The following is a 23,284-nucleotide window of genomic DNA, read 5'->3' as shown; positions in this document are numbered from 1 at the left end:
CATGTATTCCTGGGTGCGCATATGGGGCTCTCGTGCAGATTCCCACTTGGCATCTGTGAATGGCTGGCGTAGGTCCTCCTGCCAACGTAGTCTTAGGGACTATAACGCTATCAAAGTGTGGCATTCGAAGGAGGCTGCAAACCATTTTGTGACATGCCCACCGTTCCCCATGACATGCATATATTGGATTCTTAAATATGTTGTGGATTCAGTGGGCATGTCGTCCCACTGGTGAGTTAGGGCAGCCAGCAGCAAGCCGTGTAGCAGAACTGGCCAGGATTTAACCCATCATCCGCAATCAGGGTGGCATATGGTGTTACAACACCTTCACTGTACAATTCTCACATGTCGTGGATCCCCCACTTTCGTAATTCAACCGTCTTGGTCACTGCGGGGCCTCTGGGAGTGCTCTGTAACAGCAGAGCTGGTGCATACGGAGTCACGTGTCTCGTGACGTATAAACATCTGCGGTAGCAGCGGTGTGCCATGTTAAGCAGTAGTGGTGCTGGTGATTTCCCCTTATTGCAGGGGTGGAACAAGTTAACTAGAGCGTTGAGGGACCGGGGTGCAGAGGCTCTAGCTGTGTCAGGTAGGTAGCTACCTGCCAGCCATCGGGCCACCCATTGCATCTGCTGAGCAAGGTAGTATTGCTCCATGTTAGGCAGTGCCAGTACGCCCTGGCTAGTCGGTAGGTGTCATTTTTTAATGGCTACTCTGCAGCAAGTGTTCACCCAAAGGAAGTTTCTGATGGTGCTCTCTCGTGAGCAACAAAAGGGCAGGAGATGTATAGAGGTAAGTTGGTGAAGTGATATAAGAGTTGTGGTAACACCACCATCACAATTAGCGCCACCCGGCCCATGTCGGAGAGCGGGAGCGTGTCCCAAAAAGACATCTGGGATCGGATGTAAATCAGCAGCCTGCCTAGGTTGCACCCCATGAGGTCTGTGTGTTGGCAATAAATTCTTATTCCTAAGTATCCATAAACATGTGTTCACCTTTCTATGTGAACCCAGTTGAGTTCATATATCGGATCTGGGCAGGTATGATCAAAGGGGTAGAGGCATGATTTTGTTGCGTTTACTTTCAGACCCGACAGGGAAGCAAAGCTTTCCAAGGTGTGCACTAGCAAGGGTGGGATTGCTCAAACATCTTTGATATATAGTAGAAGGTCGTCTGCATACAATGAGAGGTTATGTACCCCATCTCCTAATGAGATGCTCCAGTCCGCGCCTCTCACCCGCATAGCCTCTGCCAGAAGTTCGATAGCCAATGAAAAAAGCAACGGGGATAGTAGGTACCCCTGCCTGCTTCCTCGCAACCCACCCTGATCGGGGCAGAGATGTAAGGGCCTGTTCGTACTCGTTCTTTTGGTTCCCCCCTGTATAGTAGTTTGATCATGAGAATTAAAGTCTCACCAAGCCCATAGCGTGGGAGTGCAGCAAATAAATATTCCCATTCGAGGGAATCAAAGGCCTTCTCAAGAACCAATATCAGGCATCCAGAGTAAAGCCATTAATTGGTGGAGTACGCCAAAACTCTAAAGAATTGCCTCAGGTTAAAGGAGGTATTGCTGGCAGGTACAAACCTATTTTGGTCAGCATGTTTCAAAGTTGGAATTAGAGGCGCTAGGCGATCTGTTCGCTAGGATCTTATTGTCAGTATTCAACAGAGCCAAAGGCCTGTATGAGCCCAGGTCCTTTGGTTCCCTGTAAGGCTTTTTCAAAGAGACCAAACACGTTTCGCGAAGGGTCGGAGGGAGGATGGAGTCTGCTAAGGCCACAGTGTACATGGTATGTAGCCGCGGGGTCAATGTTGTGGCATACGCCTTGTGGTATTCAGCAGGTAGCCAGTCAGGACCGCGAGTTCTGCCTGTTGCCAGCGTCACAATAGCCTCGCGATCCTCCTCTAGAGCTATCAGTGCGCTCAGCATCTCTCGCTGTTCAGGTGTTATCGTTAACAGTGTCACCGAAACCAGAATGGCGTCCAAGCGCTCCTGATCATATGGATCAGTGGACTCGTACAGCACTGTGTAAGGCTGTGTCATTTAAGCAAATTTTGTGTTGTGTATATAACATGTATCCCAAGCTTGTATGCAGAAGAGTGTGTATGGGTTGGCGGGGATGTTCCTGCTGTAGTAAACATGCCAGCAACCGACCAGCTCTGTCTGATGTTGCATGTGTGCATGCAGTGTGCTGTATAATTGAGACATCCAAGTCTCTCCAGCAGTTCTACAGGTTTGTTACGCATGTTGTCTAGCTCCTGTGCTTTTCCTATGTGCATCATCTCTTCTGCCTCATAGAGCAGGAGTTCGTGATCAATCTTGATAATGGTGTCAGTCCGTTGTTTGCGAATGTTCCATGTGAGCCCTAGGCTGCGCCCCCAGAGAGTGACTTTGAAAGCGCCCCATTCTAGTAGTGTGTTTCCTGCGGACCCCTCGTATTCCTCAAAAAACTCCGCTATCGCCGTCCCCAGGGTTGCCTGGAACACTGGGTCTTCCTGTCCTGCTGGTTGGAGACGCTAGGAGGGGATGGATGGCGTGCCGGTGTCTCAAGTAAGTTGCATATGCTGAGGGTTGTGAGTGGAGTGTGTGCGCCCTAAGTACTCGGTCTGTGTAATCAGGGGAAGCAATGAGGGCGATACTACAATGCAAACTAGTCTGACGTGTAGCCCATGCACAGGAGACTAAAAGGAGTATATAAGATTATTGGGTTTACAGGTGCGCCATATGTCTATCAGGGACCAGTTATCGAGCCATGTAGTCAGTGCCTCGGTTTGATATAGCTGTAGTGCGAGTTAGAGATGGGTACGACCTAGCACCTACTATTTGACAGGGGATTCCACTCCATCAAGCCAGAGCATCAGTTAATTTGCATAGGAATGAGGCTTGGTCGGAGTTAGGGGAATGTATAGAACCTACCAGCACACTGTGGCCATTCAACCTACTTTTTATGAACACATAGCTCTCTTAGTCTGCCCCCACCCACCTCCTCTACTGTACATGGGGGTCCCCGCTTTTACCCATATTAGCCCTCTTCTGCCTTGCAATATGTAGTTGGTACTAAACACCTATCCCCTCCAGCACCGGCGCAGGCATTCTACTTCAATCTGTGTCACTGTGCCGGTGTGTGTATGCCTCTCACATTCCAGTTGAAAATGTTTATTAGTGTCAAATTGGGGATTTGTTGATATTTGCTACCCTTAGAATATGCACTTCCATGACGTGCTGTAGTATTTAACTGTAAATGTGCATACCAATATCAGGCGATTGATTTTTGCTCCGTAGGTTTGGAAAGAAAATTGGGGTCTTAACTGTAACATTTATAACTTCATAAGAGCGGGCCCGGAACGTGGATCTGCCCATACTGCATTGACCAACCGTGGCAACTACCAAATATACTGGTATCTGGCTCAGGGGGGGTGTGCGATATGGCAGCCACTCTGAATTACCTCTATAGTGTCTCAAATTTAGCGTTGATTGTGTCTCGACATGTTTGATGGTGCCCCGCGTCCTATCGTGGTGTGATAACGCCATTTCTCTTGGACTCCACACCCAGTCCAGCATGGAGAGCCACCCATAGCCCCTATAGCACAAGTATTGGCCTCTGTAAGGGTAGGTGTGTCCTACTATGTTCAATGAGGTGTGAAGGGTGCCTGAGCAATTGTAGATCTACCTACTCCCAGTCAAATGATATCATCTGAGGAGTGCGGTGTGACCACAGGCAAGGCAAGAAAGGGCTGGCCTCCGGACCATTCAGGAAGGGTCCTCCACACTCTGAGATTTGGTAGATTCCACATTTTGGTCCGAGTTTTGTGTCAGGTCCCAAAGTGTTGCATCTACATTTAGGACTGCTCTTCTTTCAGTTATGATCTGTTCCAAGTTGGGGACAGCTGTTGGCGGACCAGGACGACCAGCACCTCTGTTTCTGCCTCTCCGGCGACCCATCTTTCCATGGTGCCTTCCCTGCGATGAGTGCCCTTCTGCTAGGCCAGCACCTTCCAGCCAGTCCCAGGCTTCCGATGGTGTGTCAAAGAAGCGGGCGGCACCTTTCGCCACCACCTGCATTCAAGCCAGAAATAATCGAGAGTAACGTATGTCTGTTTCACTGAGGTGACGCTTCACAGCTAGGAAGGAGCTCCGTCGCCTCTGCACCTGCGTCGTGTAGTCGGGAAATAGCATGATCCGGGCGGTTTGGATCTTGATATCAGTCAGCTTACGCTCTTCTGTCAGAACAATGTCCCAGTCTCTGTAGTTCAGCAGACTGAATAATAATGGCCTTGGATTTGGTGGCTTGTGTGCTGGCACTCTGTGTGCCTACTTGATCACAAAATGAGGCAACAGTGCATTTTCAGGCAACCGGTTTTTCAGCCAGTTTTCAACGTAGGTACCTGGGTCCTGTCCTTGCTCACCACTTGTTTTGGCGTGAGCGACCGTCTGCATCTTCCAGCTTGTCTTCCAGTGTGCTCATCCTATTCAATAGAGTGTGTAGTGCTGTGGCATTTTCTCAAGTTATTGGCTGTAATTCTGCCAGGGAGTGTTCATTGGTACAAACTTTGTCCGCCAGCTTGTGGTGGTCTGCACATAATAGGGTGAAATCCAATGTAACTTTGTTGATTTAAGATTCCAAGGATGTACGTGTTTGGTCAAGAGCAGCTACTATCTTCTTGACAGCCTTCAGCACTGTGTAATTTTTTAGCTAGTGCGTGGTGTAACACTTCTTGGTACAGGGAGTCATCCGCCTGTGGTGCCTCACCTGTTCTGGAGCATGCTCTCGTTTGTGGATTGTGTGATCGCAGGCGGCCCATGACCAGCTGTTTGACGGTAGGCATGTGGCAATGCCCTACAGGATACTTTACATTCTCTGGGGACCTTTTAGTTAAGCCCTTGATCCGCTTATCACGGCCCCCAGCTTCTGCTTGCGTGGTGATGGGTTTCCTCCCAGGGTCAAGCCCACGCGGGAATGAGTGGTGGTGTTCAGCTACTGCTGCCTGTGTGAGCCAGTAGCTGTAGAGCATCTTGTGAGGAGTTTTTAAGTCCAATGGTGGGTCCTATGCTTCTTATTTATGTCATACCTGGGCTGTGCGGCCCGCTTTGTACAGCGTAGAGAGTCAGGCTGTTTTGCCCAAGTCCATTTCGCCTGCATGGAAGCTGCTGCTAGAGGCAGTATTGGTGTGTAAGGATGGTCCAGCCAGCGAGAAATGGTAAAACTTTTCCAGCATGGGAGCAGTGTACCGTAGGAGCTCATTGCTTCCTTGCTCACCACTAATCTTATTCCTCGCAGCGCCTCCCAGTCAGGGCCTGCAATCAGATGACATGCGTGGGTCCTAGACCCGAACCGGCCTCCACCTTGTGCCTCTTGTCCTAAAGAGTTCAGCAGTCGCGCTGGCCTCACTTCTACCTCTCTGGCTCACCTTCACTTGATAGCAGAGTCGTCCTTCTCAACGAGCTGCCGGCTGCTCCCGCATTATGCCTGGCCCGAACAGTTACGCTCAGGCTGTGGAAGAAATGGCCGCCACTTGTCTCTGCTCCCGGGCCTTCTGAATGGTTGCCAGATGATGGAGTCTGCCTCCGGTTGCTGCAGTAGGTCTGCGCATGGACGTTGGCAACCCCGATTAGGGCGCTCCCTCTGCTCGCCGCATGGCAGTCACTCAGTGGTCCTAGGTTCGGTCTGTCCGCCGGGCACTCTCTTATTCCTGCGGTGTCTAGGCTGGCCTGCAGGCCGGACTCAGCCATTACGGCATCAAATTCTCTCCGATCGCGGTCCTTCGTGTTGCCTCCCCCTCTTCCTTCTCTTATAAGCCGCAGCAGTCAGCGTCTACTATGGTTCGGCCTCCATCTCATCCTCCCACAGACCTAGTTCGCTGGAGCCTGGCCACAGCTGCCGTGAGAATGCTCCGGCATGCCCCTGACTCAGTGCTTGCTGCTGCAGCCTGCCTGTAGTATCCTCAGATAGTTCGCTAGTAGCGACATCAAAGCACTGGATGTCGGAGTGTCCCGGCCCCATACAGTGGTTAATCATTAGCTTTCACAGAGAACTGAGCAGGATAAAAGGGGTGAGATGTGGAGCTGTTCTAAGGTACGTCCACCATCTTGGCTTGCAAGCCGCGCCCCCTTTCCGCCCATCTTTTTAATTGGCTCCTGTCACTGTTTTTTGTACAGGGTGGCTTTTCATCGGTCAATAGGCTTACCAGTCCCTCCTTTTCTCTTCTTGTAACCTCCCATAAGGACACCCCGTTACATGCGTTACTCAGTACGTTTTAATTACAGTCTCAGAGCATTATTTTCTTAAATAGCTTTGTCCTGCCTGCTGTTGCTGTGCTGCTCTTCATACGAGATAGCGATACCAAAGGGGATGATGGACGAAGCGCTGGAGCAAATCAAACACTCACCACCAGTCAACTGATCAGGGTTTAATCCATCATCAATCTTGAGTGTTTGATTTACTCAAACGCTCCGTCCATCATCCCCTTTGGTATCGCTTAGTTCGCCCTAAGTTGGGAGGGTATGCCCAGACGTGGGTCCCTTGCTCACTTTGCCACTGGATTCAAGCTAGCCTGGCTGATGACGGCTGAAATGCCAGAAACCGATCCCAGGAGGCTTGTTTCCGGTCATGGGAAGACATGGCTTGGCAGTTCGGGCTGGACTGTTCCCATGAGGCACAGGGTCAGACGGATTAGCATATGGCCATGTCTGAACTGGGGTGGTGGAGTGAGCAAAAGAATGATGGGTTAAACCCAGATCAGTTGACTGAGGGGGAGTGTTTGATTTGCTCAAACGCTCCTTCCATCATCCCCTTTGGTATCGCTTCATTCGAGATAGGCAAAGTTACTGTTCTACTGTAATATGTCTTCTAAGATTTATCTGTACAGTTTAACAATTTAACAGATTAAGATATGCTTATAAGATACCTTTAAAATGTGGTATCTCCGTCCATGGATGAGACATAAGGGTGGTGAGTATTTATACTCCCAGGCTATGGCTACTTCGCTACTATTTTTTTTTCCTTTCCTGTGTTTTCAATTTTAAATATATTTCCTGACTGTTAGACCTGTCAGCCCTAGGGTGGTCTTTCCCTATTTTTTTTCGCCGTTGCCTTATTTTTCCCACCTTTATTTTTGTTGGCCTTAGGTCTCCGAGCACCTTTCCATTGCTAATCAATGCTAAGGTGCAGGTGCTCTCTACTTCAAACATGGCTGCCACTGGCCCCTGCTACGGCAGCGTGGTCTTTTTCTAGTAGCACCCTAGTTGCCAGGAGCTGGCTGGGACCCCAAACATTGTTGCAATGCCAGCCTTCCATTGCCTGCCTATAGTTAGAGTGGGGAAGCTCCTGGAACCTTCCAGAATAGAGGCGGAGCCTATTTTTGCCGCCTTAGAGAGTGGTCACCTGACCTAGGCATATACAAGGAAAGGAGGGAAACTTTTTAGTCAGTTGGGGCATCACTGACCTGGGGGACCCACGCAGGAGACTTAGGCGGTAGGGCCTAGTCAGGGGCCTATGCCACTGGGAGTGACAGGGCTTAGGTGCTGCCTTCCAAGTAGAGTGAGGAACCCTGAACTAGCCCACTGATCTGGCCCAGCGGGAGAGGAACCCAGGGACCACGTGAAGTGACCTGCTGACAAGCCTTCAACTCACCCCCCCCCCCCAAGAAACCAAGAATCCACTTCAACCAAAGGGCGCCAGAACCAACAAGCGCCAAGAAGAAACTCACTTGCGCTAACCAGGACTACTGGGGGATCAACTGGGGGACTGTGCTGCCCCTGCACCCCCATGCCTTCACCTGGGCCTGCGCTGTCGTGCCTACCTCCCCCTGACCGAACTGTCTGAATCTCTGTCCTGCCTTGTTTAACTGCTGGAGAAGCGCTCTTCCTTAACGCTGTGGCCCAGACCTGTCCAATTGCTCCTCAAGAGCTCTCCTGTGGGCCCCTAGAGAAGTGCTGGCCTTCCCCGAGCTGCTGCTTCCTCACAAGCGCTATATCTCGCCCCCGGCGCTGGACTGCCACCGGCTACTGTGCCACTGAACTGCCACCCCCCCCGCGCCTGAAGCGCTGTGGCGCCCGAACTGGTTAGTGCCTTGTGAAGCGCTGGGATTGCCCCATGAAGCCTTACATCCCCCCGGGAGCGTTGCTCCTCACCTCAGCACCGCTGCGCTGTAGACTGCCTGCTGCGGACATCTGCCCCTCGGCGGCCCCCGGTAGCAGGAGAGGGCCGCCGCCGTGTCGCTGAGGGCCGCGCCTGGCCCAAGAGTGAGAGGAACCCCCTCGGCGGCCCCCGGTAGCAGGAGAGGGCCACCGTCGATATCACCCCTGCAGCCCGGCCCAAGAGCAAAGAATCCTAGCGGTGGCCCCGGGAACCTGAGGTAGGCCGTCGCGAAGGTGTGTAGGCCGCGCTAGGCCTCTGAAGCTGAGAAGATCCCCCATCACGTGACGGGGAACGCCGCCGCGTCACTGGCCGCGCCCGCGTCATTGTGGCCTGAGTTTGGAAGTGAGGCCGGCACGCCTCGCGGGCCGCGTTGCCATTGGCGGCCGCGGGTGTGCCCTCCCCTTGCCGCATTCTGATTAGTGCCCGGGCCCCAGAGCGAGTGGGAGGCCCGGGACCGAGGGAGACTACAGCGCCAGTGCTCGCCAAGAGCAGGAGTCCCCACCAGCCGGCCCAAGCCCCGAGGGGGGCCGAGGGAGAATCCCCAGTGCGCGTGAGGCCTACCTGAGGGCCGGAGCCCTCCCAACGCGGCGGCACACCTACACAAGGGCCCGGAGTGCCGAAGATTAAAGGTAACCCCCGAGGGAGGAGGGAGGCCACGTGATCGCCCCTCCCCTCGAGGGGGAACTGGTGCTGGGCCCCGTGGGCCTTAATTGCAGCCGCAAAGTCAGGAAACCCCCAGGGAGGAGGGCTGAAGGCCCAGAGTTCACCCCTACCTGGGGAAAACTGTTGGATGGGCCCCGTTTGCCCTAATCTAGTCAAAGAAGGCCCCCTGAACTGGGCAACAAAGTGGACCGAGTCTTTAGTGACAGTTGGGGCCATAAAACTTGACCCCTGGCCGGGGAATTAGTTCATCGCAGGCTACTGCTAGGCCCTGATCAATTCCAGGATTACACTTGCCTGAGGAATGGGTCATTATTATTAAAAGAAATGTTTCTATTGATATAAGGGGATGTTTATTCCTGCCTGATTTGTGATAAACTGTTATTTTTACGTGATGAAATGCTTATCCTTACTGGAAGTGGTTCCTCAAATGTTATTCTGGCCCCAAGGAAATGTTTCATATGCCTAAGCCAAGTTTTATATGTTTAAGGAAATGTATATTTTCACCACATGCTTGGTTCTCTTTGCCTGGTTAAATGTTTATTCTTATCTAGGGAACTGTTGCCCAAATGCCTAAAGTGGTGGGCAGGGGTGGTTTATTTAATGAAATAGTTATGGTGCAAGGTTACAGTGATTATTGAAGTGAACCCCTGATGAAATGCTTTACTAAGTGAAGGTATTGAGTGATTGACTACCCTGCATTTTATTCCAGATAAAAGTAGATTGTTTTAAATCAAAACTCACTGGTGTGGTCTCAATCTGTGCGTGCATTTATTGTCTCAGTGGATGTGTGTGCTGTGTAGTCACTTAACACCTGAGCTTTCGGGTGCCTACCTGCTCGTGCCAGGCTACCAGGTGACCCCAGTTCCTACACTGACCACATGGGTATTGGATGTGCTTGGAATTTTAATAAGTGTTTAAGATTAAGACAATACTTTGATAGAGGATCCTAGATTTAAGTCAGGAGCATGAACTTTGATTTCATAACTACTCTCCACAAATCCTTCTTGAAAAAAACTGAAAATAATTCAATTAGTATTGAGTGATTAATAGCTTTCTCATCAGACTGAGCCATCACAAAGAGATTGTCTTGAATAGTCCCTGCACTGCTTTCTTAAGTGGTGGAGCTTAAGGTTTGTCTCACAAGGGTAACACAGTGTTTTTCAGTAAGAAACTGTTCTGCAAATCTACCCACATTCTTTTGGTTCTTTTTGAAGTTGAACCTCCAAAAAAACAAGATTACGGTAATTTTTATCAGCTTGCTATTCAAGCATAGTTATCTACTCTTAACAAAAAGGCAAAATATATGTGCATTTACATTTTTTTTTAAATGTTTATTTAATGTTGCAAAAAATGTTCCGTAATAACGAACAATTCACACAGGCAGTTATATCGAATATTTCTGACTTTTATTAAAGAAACAAAAAATGTGCAATACCTTTCCCTGTGCATATGGCATTCATGGGTATTGAACTATTCCAATGTTAACTACTTGTGCATGATGAAGATGCATAAGAACATCAGTCACAGTGAGTAGCATCACTTAAATAGATCTAAGAAAATAAAATTTAACATACTAATTATGTTACTTTAATTGTAGGATAACTTACCAAGGCTGCTAAAGACCAAACATTCTTATTGTAGAGGAAGTCTAGGTTGCTTCGCCTAAGATACACAAGTCCACCAATCACAGCAAGCAGCAAACCCAACATCAGCGGTCCGGCATAATTGGGAGGCCTTATCACTCGAATCTAACAAAACAATAACATTTTAATTCCCTTTCATATTGTGCCAGTTAAAGAAGTATTTTAGTCCAATAATACATTTATTAGTTCTTAGTTTAAATCATTCAGTCAGAGACAATAAAATAGTTCACTGCGGTCGGCATTTATAAAAGATAACAATCTAAGCAAATAGTGTATTTACTTGCAAAAAAACAAGCATTTGTACATTGGTTGCAGAACATGCTGTGATTTAAAAAAAAAATCATATTATACATTACAGTTTGCGGAGCGCCTTCAAAAGGAAGGAAAAATATACACCTGTTAATGCTAGTAATCCAGCCCAGGCAGCATCTACAGATGCACATTTGTTCAAATATTTTTCTTTCATGAGTATGTGCAGCAGGAAGATCGATTCATAAAGCTAAATTTACATAATTAGATCTACATTTACACCTAGGTATAAATCTCTACTTGTTTGCTATTCACCATTTCCGAGTAAAGATTTGCAACTAGGCATAGACGCACAAGTCACTACAACTTTAAATGATTGGGCGAGCCCATTACAACTCGTTTTATAACTGTAAAGTTACAATTAGTACACATTTGTGGAGACCTACGCCACCAGGGTGTGAAAATTCTGTCAGGAAAAACATAGGGAAAATTATTAAAGTTTAAAAGAAAAACTACACGATTTTACGGTTATTGCTAAAAAAAAATTATTACATATTCATTTATAATAATACATTTGGCTAATTTGTAATGGTCAAAAGTAATGTTTTTAATTATTTTTTAGATTTGAAAAAATAAGCTCAAAATATTAAGTTATTTTTATTTTTAAGTGTGTTACTTCAATTTTATCATTCAAAATCTAATGTACAGAAAATCTAAATTACGAATGATTTCAATTAAATTAACATTAATTCCTATGGAGAGTCTCCGCTTTTTTCTTTGGGAGTGTGTAGTATCTTTTGTTTGCCATATGTGGTGCTGGGCTTACTCCATGGTTGGGCTGGAATAGATTTCAACCTTTTTTTCATTAAATGTGTGTTTTGCGAATTCCAATATTCTTATTCTGTTATGGATGTGCGTTTCCCATTAGCAAGTCCCTCCCTGTACCTTCCTTAGTTATTCATTAATCCCACCCATGTAGTAGTAATTAATCCCCGTTTTCGCATCACTTCTGCTTTCGCTCACATTTACTACAAAAATGTATACCTAAATGTGCAGAAATCCCCAACACCACTGCGGAGATATCTATACAGAAAAGACGGGAGAAGTGGAAGTAGAGATCTCCATCGTATGTCTAGGAATTGCTTTTGTAGTAAGTAGTACTACTAGCGTACATCTTTAAGTTCTCCAAAATGCAGTTTGCAAATTCGGTCCTTATGCCTGGAAATCCTGAGTAAGCTCAGACTAAAATCTCTGTACAAGAAAAATCTTTGAGAATCGGACCCCAACTGTATGGTGCATCCTTGTACCTTTCAACACCATTTCACATTAGTGTATAAAATAGGATATCCTCCAGCATTGTGTGTAAAAATACTACTAAGCAATACCATAATCAATCAAAATGTAGGCACATATGAGCATTTCAGCTTGCTCATGCATTCACTTATGGAGAACAATGCTTCATAAAGGACTAGGAAGGCCACCAGGTACTCTCAAACTCCCAATTTGAGTCAATCCTTTCTTATTGACTGTATTTTGAATTTCTGTTCTTCAGGTCTACACCCTCCACACACCCTTTTTAGGGTGCCACAATCATGCAGATTGTATATTTAAGAGGCTGCACGCCCACAGCCCAGTGCCTGAAACTCTCCTGTATTGTCCACGGCGCCGATGGTTTTATTATTCAATGGTCTTGAGTGCTAATCAGTTCCTCAATGTTGTAGGACACGTTTTGATTTAGCTCACGAAAACCAGGATGTGCAACCTGTGTGTATATAGTTGGAAGAGGATCTTAAAGCACAAAAATCTGAAAGCAGGGGGTGGGGGAGGCGTGGCTTGCAGCCTGTGGAAATAACCGCCGCCCGAGAGAGCTGCGTGCAGCTCGGGGCTAACACCCTGTCATCCGCACACACATCCTGGCACTACGGCATTGTGCAGGCGGAGATGTGGCTACGGTACCCACCAGTGACACTCTGAAAGCTTGAAAGCGAGGCGAGGGACCTTTTTGATGAGACTGCCTGCACTGCGGGCTGGCCTGAGAAAGATGGCGCCTGCCCCTGAGCGATCCTGGTGGACCGGGGAGGAGTGATCACCTCATTCCCGGAGGTGCGGAAACTACCATGGTATTGCCGGGAAGACGTGGCTGGGGAGCCGGTAACGTTGTGCTGGCCGCGGTGCTGACCCAGCAGCATAGAATCGGGAGGCGCACAGACCGCGGAGCCAAAAGAGCGCCAAGGATACTGGGATAGACTCCGTGGCAAGAAGGCAGCAGGCATGAGCAATGCCCTCCCCGCCTCCCTTGGGGAGAACGTGGTACATGGCAGTCGGTGGAACGCGAGCACCTTGAAGATGGCCCCCATAGAGATATCTGGCTCTTATCAGGCAAGTGGGCGACAGCCCAAGATGGTGGCTTGCCAAAATAGCGAGGTAAGCGAGGAGGCATGGGGGAGGGTAATGGGCTTGCCGGCTGCAGGAATTGGGCACAGATACGCCTGGCAGCAACTGCAAACCTTGCTCGAGGACTGACTGAGGCCCAGTGTGGTTTGGATATGGGCGAAATAGGGAACATGGATCAAGAAGGCAGAGTGCACTGGCTGTGGAGGAAGAGGTTGAGTGATCACTTAACGATCATTTCAATCTGTGGGAAGAGCGAACCACGGGATCTGAGGACAGTGATTGTTGGAGTCCACATACAGGTGTACACGAGAAAAGAAGACAGGTGGGGGGTGGGGGGTGGGGGGTGGAGGAAGGAGCCCTGAGGAGGTGAACTCTGTAATGGTGAAGGGTCGCCCCCAAAAACCGTTGCAAGAGGTCAGTGGCTGGGACCTCGACTCCTGATGGGGAATCTATGCTCCCAGGGGGAATTCAGCTACAAGAAACGGAGCCCACCTTACGAACAATAATGGCGGCCATACTGAAGCTCCGCGGATCCATTACCCCCATCGAGCCTAAATTGGACACAGTAACAATTGACGTAAAACTATCGACTTTCACAACATTTCTGAGAAGGTGGCAGCCGTGGAAACGCAACTAAATGGTCTGCTCTCCACAACCACTACTTGAGCATTTGTGATGGGAGTTGGGATGGGACTATCACTGTACTGGCGGTCCCCTGGGGCTGGTGAGCGGAAAAGACCTCAGACACATCCTCCAGACCTACACATTAGGTGATGCAGACAATAGATACTCATGATGCTTCCCGGGAGTTGAAAATAGGGTTGTGGAATGTTAACGGGTTGGGGAGCAGCATCAAGCGTACACTGATATCGCAACACCTACGGCGTCACAACCTTGACATTGTGATGATACAAGAGACATACCTCAGGGGTCACTATTACAAGGCCCTGGATAGAATGGAGTATGCCCCCAGAGCCCACTCTGAATGCACAACAGACTCTCGGGAAGGGGGGAAGCTATCCTAGTGAGGAAATAACTGCAGTTCATCCCTCTAAGGACGTGGCGAGACTACCATGGGCGATATGTGGCCCTCAATAGGTCATGGGATGTAACGGATCTTAACAACTGCTCGGTATATGTTCCCGCCCAGACTCTTGGGTACGACCCTCCCTGATCTCAGGGGGGGGGGAGGGGGGGGTGGGGGGCAGGGGGTTGTTTTTGGAGCTCCCCCCGGCATACTATTGATAGGAGGTAATTTAAATGCAGTCTTTGATGTGAGCATGGACAGAACAGGCGCTCGTGGGCGGGAGGTGGAGAAGCGAGTGAGGCGATCTTGTCGCAGTTTGCATCCGCAATGGGATTGGTGGATTTGTGGAGAGAGTACAACCCTGGTTCTTGTCAATACACATACTTCTTAACTCCACATGGAAGACCATTTATTAGTATTGCAAACTCCGATATCCAGGTTCTCAACACCAACACATCTTGTGAGAGGGATTTCGGACCATTCCCCACTGGAGGCCTGGGTGGTATGCACACAGGCGGATCACATCCCCAAGGTTGGAGTCCTGGTATTTATGAGATAAGGGTACTCGTGACAAGTTCCATGAGTGCACGAGCCAGTACTTTGCAGAAAACCAGGGATCTGTGGACTTTTCACTGACCCCGTGGGAAGCCTTTAAGGCAATCATGAGAGGGGAAGTTCAGGCAATTATAGGGGACAAGAGAATGGAAACGAGAAAGCAAAGCACGGAAATAGAGGGAGAGATACTGGAGCTGGAAAGTTTAGCACAAGAGATAAGGCGGCCAAACTCCTGGCCTGGTTAGAGAATCGCGACAGGGAGAGGTCCTGGGTACTCAATATAAGGGATTTGCTGGGGAGGCCTCAGACAACCAATGAGGCTATAACAAAGCCCATCGCCTGATATTATGAGGCGTTGTACACTTTCTGGACCACTAGGACACATGCAGACTACATGGGATTTTTCAAAAACATGCACCTTAGAGAGCTGGCAGGGGAGCCAATTGAGACTCTGGAAGCGGAGATCACAGAAGAGAAGGTCCTGCAGGCACTGAGAGGTTTACAGTCGGGAAAAGCCCAAGGACCCAACGGCATACCAGTCGAACTGTACAAGTGGCTGGAAATGACATTAGCTAAGCCAATGTTGGAATTGTTCAATGAAGCGCTCTCTGGGGGATGCCTACCAGCTGAATAAAGAATGGCGGCAGAGATTATACCTAAGGAAGGCAAGCCCTCAGCCGATTGCGGATCGTACATTCAGATTTCTTTGCTCAACGTGGAGACCAAAGTTTGGCCAAAATTCTAGCAACTAGATTGAGAGGTATAATACCCTTGATTGTACACTCGGATCAGTCGGGGTTCAGCCCTAGTGGAAGCACACCGTTGAACTTGTGACGCCTCTATGCAGTAGTCCACCTGACAGATTCATGCCAGGGAACACAAACTGTGGGAATGGCCGTGGATGCAAAGATGGCATTTTATTCAGTGGAGTGGAACTATATGTTCGCCGTGCTGGAGAGACTTGGCTTCGGTCCAAAGTTTAGAGCATGGATTGTTTTGCTTTATAAGGCCCCTATGGCCAGAGTAAATGGTGTAATATCCCGCAGCTTTGCACTCTGAAGGGGTACTCGGTAGGGTTGCCCACTGCCCCCCATGTTGTTTGCCCTGGCTCTTGAGACCCTGGCGGAGTGGATTCGACAGGATGACCCGATATGAGGTATAGAGGCGCCAGGTAAAAAAAATGTGTTGCTTGCGGACGAAGTGCGGTTATATATCTCACGACCACAGAGCTCCATTTTATGAATTATTCAAGTGTTTCTCATCATTGGAGAGCACTCTCAGGCTATACGATTAATTGGTCCAAGTTGGTGATAAACCCACTATCTGTTGAGGCACCCCCACTTGCCCCGAAAGTGCCTAGCCCCGGTGAGACCAGAGGGTTTCAATTATTAGAGGATCTATATCACACGTGATCGGCAAGAGTTCTTTAGGAAAAATGTCGACTCACAATTGGAAAGGCTGAGAGGGAATGTAGCACATTGGAGTACCCTACCGTTGATGCTGGTTGGGAGGGCTACTCCTTATAAGATGATGAGCCTCTCAAGATTGCTCTACATACTTTATTTATTTATTAATTAAAGTTTTGTATAGCGCTGGCTGGACCCGAGGGTATCAGAGCGCTTCACAGCAAATATACATGGGTTAGACCGATAATGCGGACAAAAAGCAGGTCAATGAACAGTACAGTCTATACAATAGCAGCCAGGCGTGAAACAGGGCGGAGAGTCGTAGGCAAGTAAATCAGCTCTGGGGTGAACGAGAACATACCACATACTTCAAAATACGCCTTACAAAATCCCACCAGAGGTGTACAGAGGAATTTATCAGGAAGTCCGCAGATTGATATGGAAGGGGGGTGCACCTAGAATTGCATTAGCCAAACTGTACCGCGGGTTGTACGATGGGGGACTCACGGTTCCCCATCATCCCCAAAGTACTATTGGGCCTCGCAGGACTTGGATGTGAATGAATAGGTATACAGCGATCAACAAGACCCAGCTTTTAGGGTAGACAGAGCCAACAAGGGCCCAGGTGGTTATGAGGTGCTGATATATGCGACGGGAAGCGGGATACCCCGACCGTGGCATACACAAACACTCATTTTTTTTTAATTTTTTTTTTTATTTATTGTGCAAGATATGTATAACACATAAGAAGTATAATTTGTACACTGCGTCACGCCAACAACCCGGAGGCAGGCCGCTATGGTGTTCACATCACATGTTAGCAAGTAAAGCAATGGGCCAGTCCTGCCTCGACGGGCACTGGATCAACAGAAACATTATATAAGAAACAGGATCATCATGGAAATGAGCAGTACAGATCGCGCACGGTAGTGATCTTACATTTTATCAGTGCCGCAGGCGACAAGTGAATCTAAGGGTAACAGGTCTGCCTCAAGCACAGCAACAGGACATAGCCTGCTGAAGCGGCAGAATAAAAGAAATCGTCCACAAGCACTGTTTACACCCAACTTGCCCCAACATACAGACGAAACAACATGAACAGTAACCATCGGTGCAGTCGAGAAACATCAAGCTTGCAATATCCACCCTCATGTAGGGCCTTACGCATGTGTGCCATGTAGCCGCGAATGAGTGTCAAACAGCGGCAGTATCTGTAGTCGCGCATGTGACAGGGTCCAAGCGCTGAGCCAGGGGAGGGGGGGGAGAAAGGGGAAGGAGGGGGGGGGGGACTTGGAGGGGGTCGTGGCAGGACAAGCCAGAGGGTCACATGGCCCCAGGGGTGGAACAGGGCAGGCCCGAAGGGTCGCATATAGGGAACATTAAGGGTGGAAGAGATGGGACAAGTCCTGTCACCAAGGAGGATCACACCAGCTCCGCGCATCCAGACAGTCACAGTATACTCCTTTCACAGAGCTCTCAACCCATATCATCTGACACACCTACATCAGACAGATCAACGGAGGCTACCGATCCCAGCTGCTCCCCGGTCCATTGTAGGAAGGGTTCCCAGATATCTTTGGGTCTAGAGGCCGCTGGCATCGTTTCCCAATAATTGGTCAGTTGCGTGTGTCCGTATGTCACATCCCTAATCCAGTCTGCGTACAGCGGAAGGGCCTTCCTACCCCAGTGCAGCGATATCTGTCGTTTGGCATATAGGAGGAGCATAGCATGCAACTTTCTATCGCAAGGCTCCGTGTCCTTGACGTAACCTAACAATCCCAACAGCGGTGAAGGGGCGTCGGCCCTGTGGAGAATTTGGTTAATAGCAGCAAAAACCGCTGACCAGTACTCCTCCAGGTTTGGACAGCTCCACGCCACGTGAATGAAGGACGCATCTCCTCCCCCACATTTCCAGCAAGCAGAGTCCTCACGGACTCCCATTCGGTGTAGCAGAACTGGCGTGCGGTAGTAGCGCTGCAGAAATTTAAAGTGAATGAGCCTAAGACGATAATTCGGGGATAGCGCCGTGAGTTGTCCGCAGCAGTATTCCCACATTTCATCCGACAATGGTTCTGGGAGGTCAGCATCCCAAGCCAGTTTGGCTGTGGACACTGTTATCGGGGCCTGCTCCTGCATGCAATTATATAGTCTTGAAACCAGTTTTTTGGGGGTCGGCCTCGAAAGCAGGTTCTGAAGGGCATCCAGGGGCTGTGGCTCTTCAGGAAACTGGGGTCCCAATCCCTTACAGGATTCCCTGAGGGAGTGGTACAACAACGCGTCAGCGAAAGACACGGGCTGGTCGTCCGTCTCCGCTTGCAAATCAACAAAGGTGCCCTCAGGATAGATATCGGCAAATGTAGTCAGTCGCCGCCCGTGGAGCATAAGGGTATCCCCTCTGGCGCATAGGCAAGGTAGCATTGGATTGCCCCGTAAGGGGACAGCCGGCGCATACAATACGGAGAGTCCTGCTCTGTTTTGCAGTTCACGCCAAGCCCAGCGAATCATCTCGACCGTGTCCACATCCTTCGAGGGACGTTTGACCTTGCCATATAGCGCCACTCGCAGCGGTAACGGGGCAGCAGCAGCGAGCTCCACCGCCACATGCGGTTGGTAAGGGGTGGGGAAGGCCCAGAAATGAAGAAACTGTGCCTGAGCGCATAGGGTGTACAGCTTTAGGTCAGGGGCTCCGAGGCCGCCCTGCCTCAGGGGGAGCGTTAGTAGATTCCAGGATACTCGCGCCTGTTTCCCAGCCCAAACCAGAGTCAAGAGCAATGAGCGGACCCGCGCATGGAAGTGCGCCGTCAGGGGCAATGGAATATTAACGAACAGGTATAGGAATTTGGGTAGGACCACCATTTTCACCAGCGCTATGCGCGCCACCAGGGAAAGGGGTAACTTGTTCCAGACTTCGATTTTCCTCTCTAGCCAGTCCACCGCTCTGCCAAAATTAAGAGACCACAACTCCTGCGTGTCACGACTGACCCAGATACCTAGATATTTAACTGCGTCAGTTTCCCAACGCAGGGGGTACTCCGATGCCGGTTGGCTTGTCTCATCAGTGAGGGGGAACGCGACCGATTTAGTCCAATTCACGGACACTCCCGCGAGTCCCTCAAACCTCACGAACTCACGGAGTAATGGATTCATGTTGTCACTAGGGTTCACAATGTACAGAGTGACATCGTCTGCGTATAATGAAATCAGCAGACTGCGGGAGCTGAACCCGATCCCTCTCGCGGTGTGGTGTTGCCGTATCCTGGCCGCTAGCGGCTCCATTGCTATAGCAAATAGGAGCGGGGACAGCGGGCAACCCTGCCTGGTTCCCCTAGAGATCTCAAAAGGCTGGGAAACGAGGCCATTGACGCTCACTCTCGCCCTGGGCGCAGTGTACAGCAACTTAATAAGGGTTATGAAATTGCGACTGAATCCCATTCTTTCCAGTACCCGGAATAGATACGGCCACTCTAGGGAGTCGAACGCCTTGGTGGCGTCAAGGAACACCACAGCCGCCTGTACAGAAGGGTGTAAATAGTGCAAGACAGAAAAGATAGTTCTGAGGTTATGCGAGGTAGCTCGCCCAGGAATAAAACCGGATTGATCAGGGAGTGCGATGATCGGCAGCATCGGCTGAAGTTTATCTGCAATGATTTTGGCGTAGATTTTCGCATCCACATTGATCAGGGAGAGGGGTCTGTAGGAGTCTAGGGACTGTTCGTCCTTGTCCGGTTTCAGAAGCGTAATAATTAAGGCTTCATGCATGGACTCTGGGAGGGAGTTCGACTCGAGGGCCTCCACGAACACCGCATGGAGTTTCGGTGCCAACTCGTCAGCATATGCCTTGTAGAAGGCCGTAGTCAGACCGTCAGGACCCGGAGCCTTGTTGGCCGGCATGCTTTTGATGACCTGAATAATATCCTGCACGGTCACCGGGAGATCCATGTATTGCCTGTGGTTGTCGTTAAACCACACTAGGGCAATGGAATCTAGAAAGGCCTCCAGAGAAGCCGGGGCGACAGGTTGTCTGGAGGTATACAGGGTCTTGTAAAAGTCAGTGAAGGCTCGCAGAACCTCGTGTTGGCCCACAACCAGGGATCCACTACTGTCATGGATGGCGTGTATGTAGTGTGAATGTGTACGTGAAGCTATCAATCTAGCTAGGGTCCTGCTTGGCCTATCCCCCTCCCCGTATCTTCGAGCCTCTGCTTGCTTCCCTAGGAATTTAACTTCACGGTCTGCCTCCTCATTGAATTCAAGAAGCTTGGCTTTAAATTGACCAGCGGCCTCCAATGACAGATTGCGACTGAAGGCCCCATCAAGATCTCTCAACTCCCCTTCTAGTCGGGCCAGTGTTCTACGAATGGACTGCAGCACACCCGCTTGGCGCGCTATACACTGGCCCCGGATCACCGCCTTAAAGGCGTCCCACACTATGGCCTCGGACGAAGCCGATCCAGTATTTTCCGCAAAGTATGTAATAATATCTGTCCTGATCTCCTCAACAAATACCGGGTCCGTGAGAGCATGTGGAGGTAGACGCCACTGGAAACTCCTATGCATCGCATCAGGCACACATAACACCAACTCACACGGAGCATGATCTGACAGTGATCTGGCCTGTATGTCAACTTTCCTCACCCACGTCGCCACCTCAGGCGACACCAGCCAGTAATCTAAGCGAGACCAGGCAGACTGATGGCATGTGTAGCAGGTGCCCAACTTTTCCCCAGGGTGCCGAACTCTCCACACGTCTGAAAGCAACCCCTCTCCCATTACATCAAATATAGCCTGACGCGCTCTAGCATGGGTTGGCCTACCCACTCCCCTCCTATCAATAGCATCATCTAGCACCACATTGAAGTCTCCTCCAACAATAATTGATCGGCAATCAAGCAGTGCAATGCGCGCCCACAAAGACAGAAAGAAGTCCGGATCATCCACGTTTGGGCCATAGATGGCAGCCAGCACAACCGGCTTGCCCTGCAAAGAACCATGCAAGAGCACATATCTCCCATCTTTGTCCTGCTCACAGGTGTGTTCCCGCCAGTCCAGCCCTCTTCGTACAAGGATAGCCACCCCCCTCGCATAGTTGGAAAATATAGCAGAATACACATTAGACCATCTAGAATTACGCAGTCTGGGTGAAGGAACAGCATTAAGGTGAGTTTCTTGCAGGAAACATATGTCTACATTATGTCTGGCTAGCATACCATGCATCAACCGGGCCTTCTTGTAGTCCCCAAGGCCTCTAATGTTCCAGGTCCACAATTTAATCCCCCCCATCATAGAAGTACAGTAGAGTCAACAGGACCCCGGACGGCAGCCAATCCTCAGAGCCACCCATCCCTGCACACAGCACACATATTGCCCCTGCGCCTAGACATGAAGATAGAAGATATCTCTCAGTGCACCAGACCAAAACTACAAACAGCAAACTTTTCAACCCCCCCCGCTCCCTGCCTCCCTCACCAACCCCCCAAACAGGTGGTGACATACCCCACAGAAAAACACGCATGGCGTGATAGACAACCAATATCAGAAACATTGGGATACACCCCATGGGGACGTGGCGCACCCAGCTTACACCCCCGGTTGAGCGGGGTGGCTACATTCAGAAAAGAGAGCTGCAGGGACCCAACGGCGCCCCCGCCCCAGGGGCCACGAATCTCACCACAGCTATGTTCACACGTGGTTTAGGTAATGGCAGTTATAAAGCCACCTCCCGGACTGTAGCAATGTCTCGCCTCACTTGCAATCAGATGATTTGTGGCCCCAGGAGGTGCTTGGGGATTCCCAAGCTCCGGTGCCAGACTCAGAGGGAACAAATAAGCAGCGCAGCAGCAGTCACGTTGGCAGCCCATCTAGTCATTATCACTCATATGATCAGCAGTTTCTTCCAGTCTGGGCGATTTCCTTCTAGCTCCCGGACCAGTAATGTGTTTGGCAAATTTAAGCGCTGACTTGGCATCCGTGAAGAAGTGCGCCTCGTTATCATGGAGCACCTTCAGCTTTGCTGGATACAACAGGGAATATTTCACTCCAGCCTGCAACAGCACTTTCTTAGCCGGCAGAAATTCCTTGCGGGCTGCTTGCACCAGGGGGGTGAAATCTGGGTAGAACGAAATATCATTTCCCTTATGCGTTATTTTGCCTTTTTCTCTAGCCAGCCGTAGAATGAGGTCCCTGTCCTGGTAATTGAGCAACTTAACGAGGATAGGACGCGGTGGCGTACCCAGCGGCGGCATTTTCCCAAGTGTCCTGTGCGCCCTCTCGACCGCAAAGACCGGTGACAGAGCTGGGTCAAAGAGCTCGTGCAGCAGCTCGGACACGAACATCTCCATCTTGCCGGTGTTTGTCGTTTCTGGAATACCCGTAATGCGAACATTGGATCTACGGGAGCGCGCTTCCAAATCGTCCGCCTTAGCGCGTAGGCTCTCCAGATCCTTCTCCAGGTTCACTATGTGTTTTTTGGCCTGTTGTTGGAATTCGCAGCATTCAGTTTGTCTATTTTCTAGGCAATCCAGTCTCGTCTCATGAGCGCCCACTTTTGCCTTCACAGACTCCAGCTGCACGGACATGGCGTCTAGTTTGCCATCGATGCTTTTCAGGCTAGACCGCACTTCCATAATAAGCGCCCCAAAGTCTATGTCCGCCGGTGCACCTTGCGACGAAGATTCTCCGCCGTCCGTGTCAGTCTGCGGGTGTTTTGGCGGTTTTTTATTATCAAAATTGATTTTGGGTTGTCTGGCCTCATGTTTCCCCCCCATGATGGAGGCGACCGTTGGGCAGCGGGGCACTCGCGCAGACAGTCACAGCAAGGAGGTCGAATCTATGCCAGTACACGTATCTCAAGAGGCAGCTCGTGCCGATAACAGGGAACGCAGGTCCGCCAGCAAATCTCCCAGGTCTCCAGCGCACCGCGCCACTAGGTGCGCGCCTGCAGCCGTATACAGCAACACGCACTTGCAGGTCACAAAATGGCGGCAGCGCCAATTCCGGTCCCCCGGCCGCCTTGCGCCGAGGCCGGTCCAGCGCGGCCTCCAAATGCAGGGTAAGACGTAGGGACCGCAAGAGTTCACGGGCTCAGTGGGCACTTTCAGCAGAGCAGTCGCGGCCTGGTTAGTCGGAGGCTCCCCTTCGGCAGGTTCCGCTCAAGGTAGGCAGCGCGGCTGTCCCACACCCCACTCACGCAAGTCCCACGCTCACCTCGTG

The 23,284-nt window shown here is 50.1% G+C and overlaps 1 protein-coding gene across 1 annotated transcript in view; it reads right to left on the bottom strand.

Moving 5' to 3' along the window:
* Positions 1-23,284, bottom strand: part of MAGT1 (magnesium transporter 1) — a 191,201-nt gene that overhangs the window by 124,558 nt on the left and 43,359 nt on the right. The window contains exon 5 of the mRNA XM_078688829.1: positions 10,409-10,549. Coding sequence (XP_078544955.1) covers positions 10,409-10,549 — 141 coding nt within the window. The remainder of the gene's footprint in view (positions 1-10,408; positions 10,550-23,284) is intronic.

The sequence above is a fragment of the Lissotriton helveticus genome, chromosome 4_1 (assembly GCF_964261635.1).
Source record: "Lissotriton helveticus chromosome 4_1, aLisHel1.1, whole genome shotgun sequence".
Classification (NCBI taxonomy): domain Eukaryota; kingdom Metazoa; phylum Chordata; class Amphibia; order Caudata; family Salamandridae; genus Lissotriton; species Lissotriton helveticus.
The sequence above is the reverse complement of the archived record's forward strand: the minus strand, read 5'-3'. Positions and strand labels throughout refer to the sequence as shown.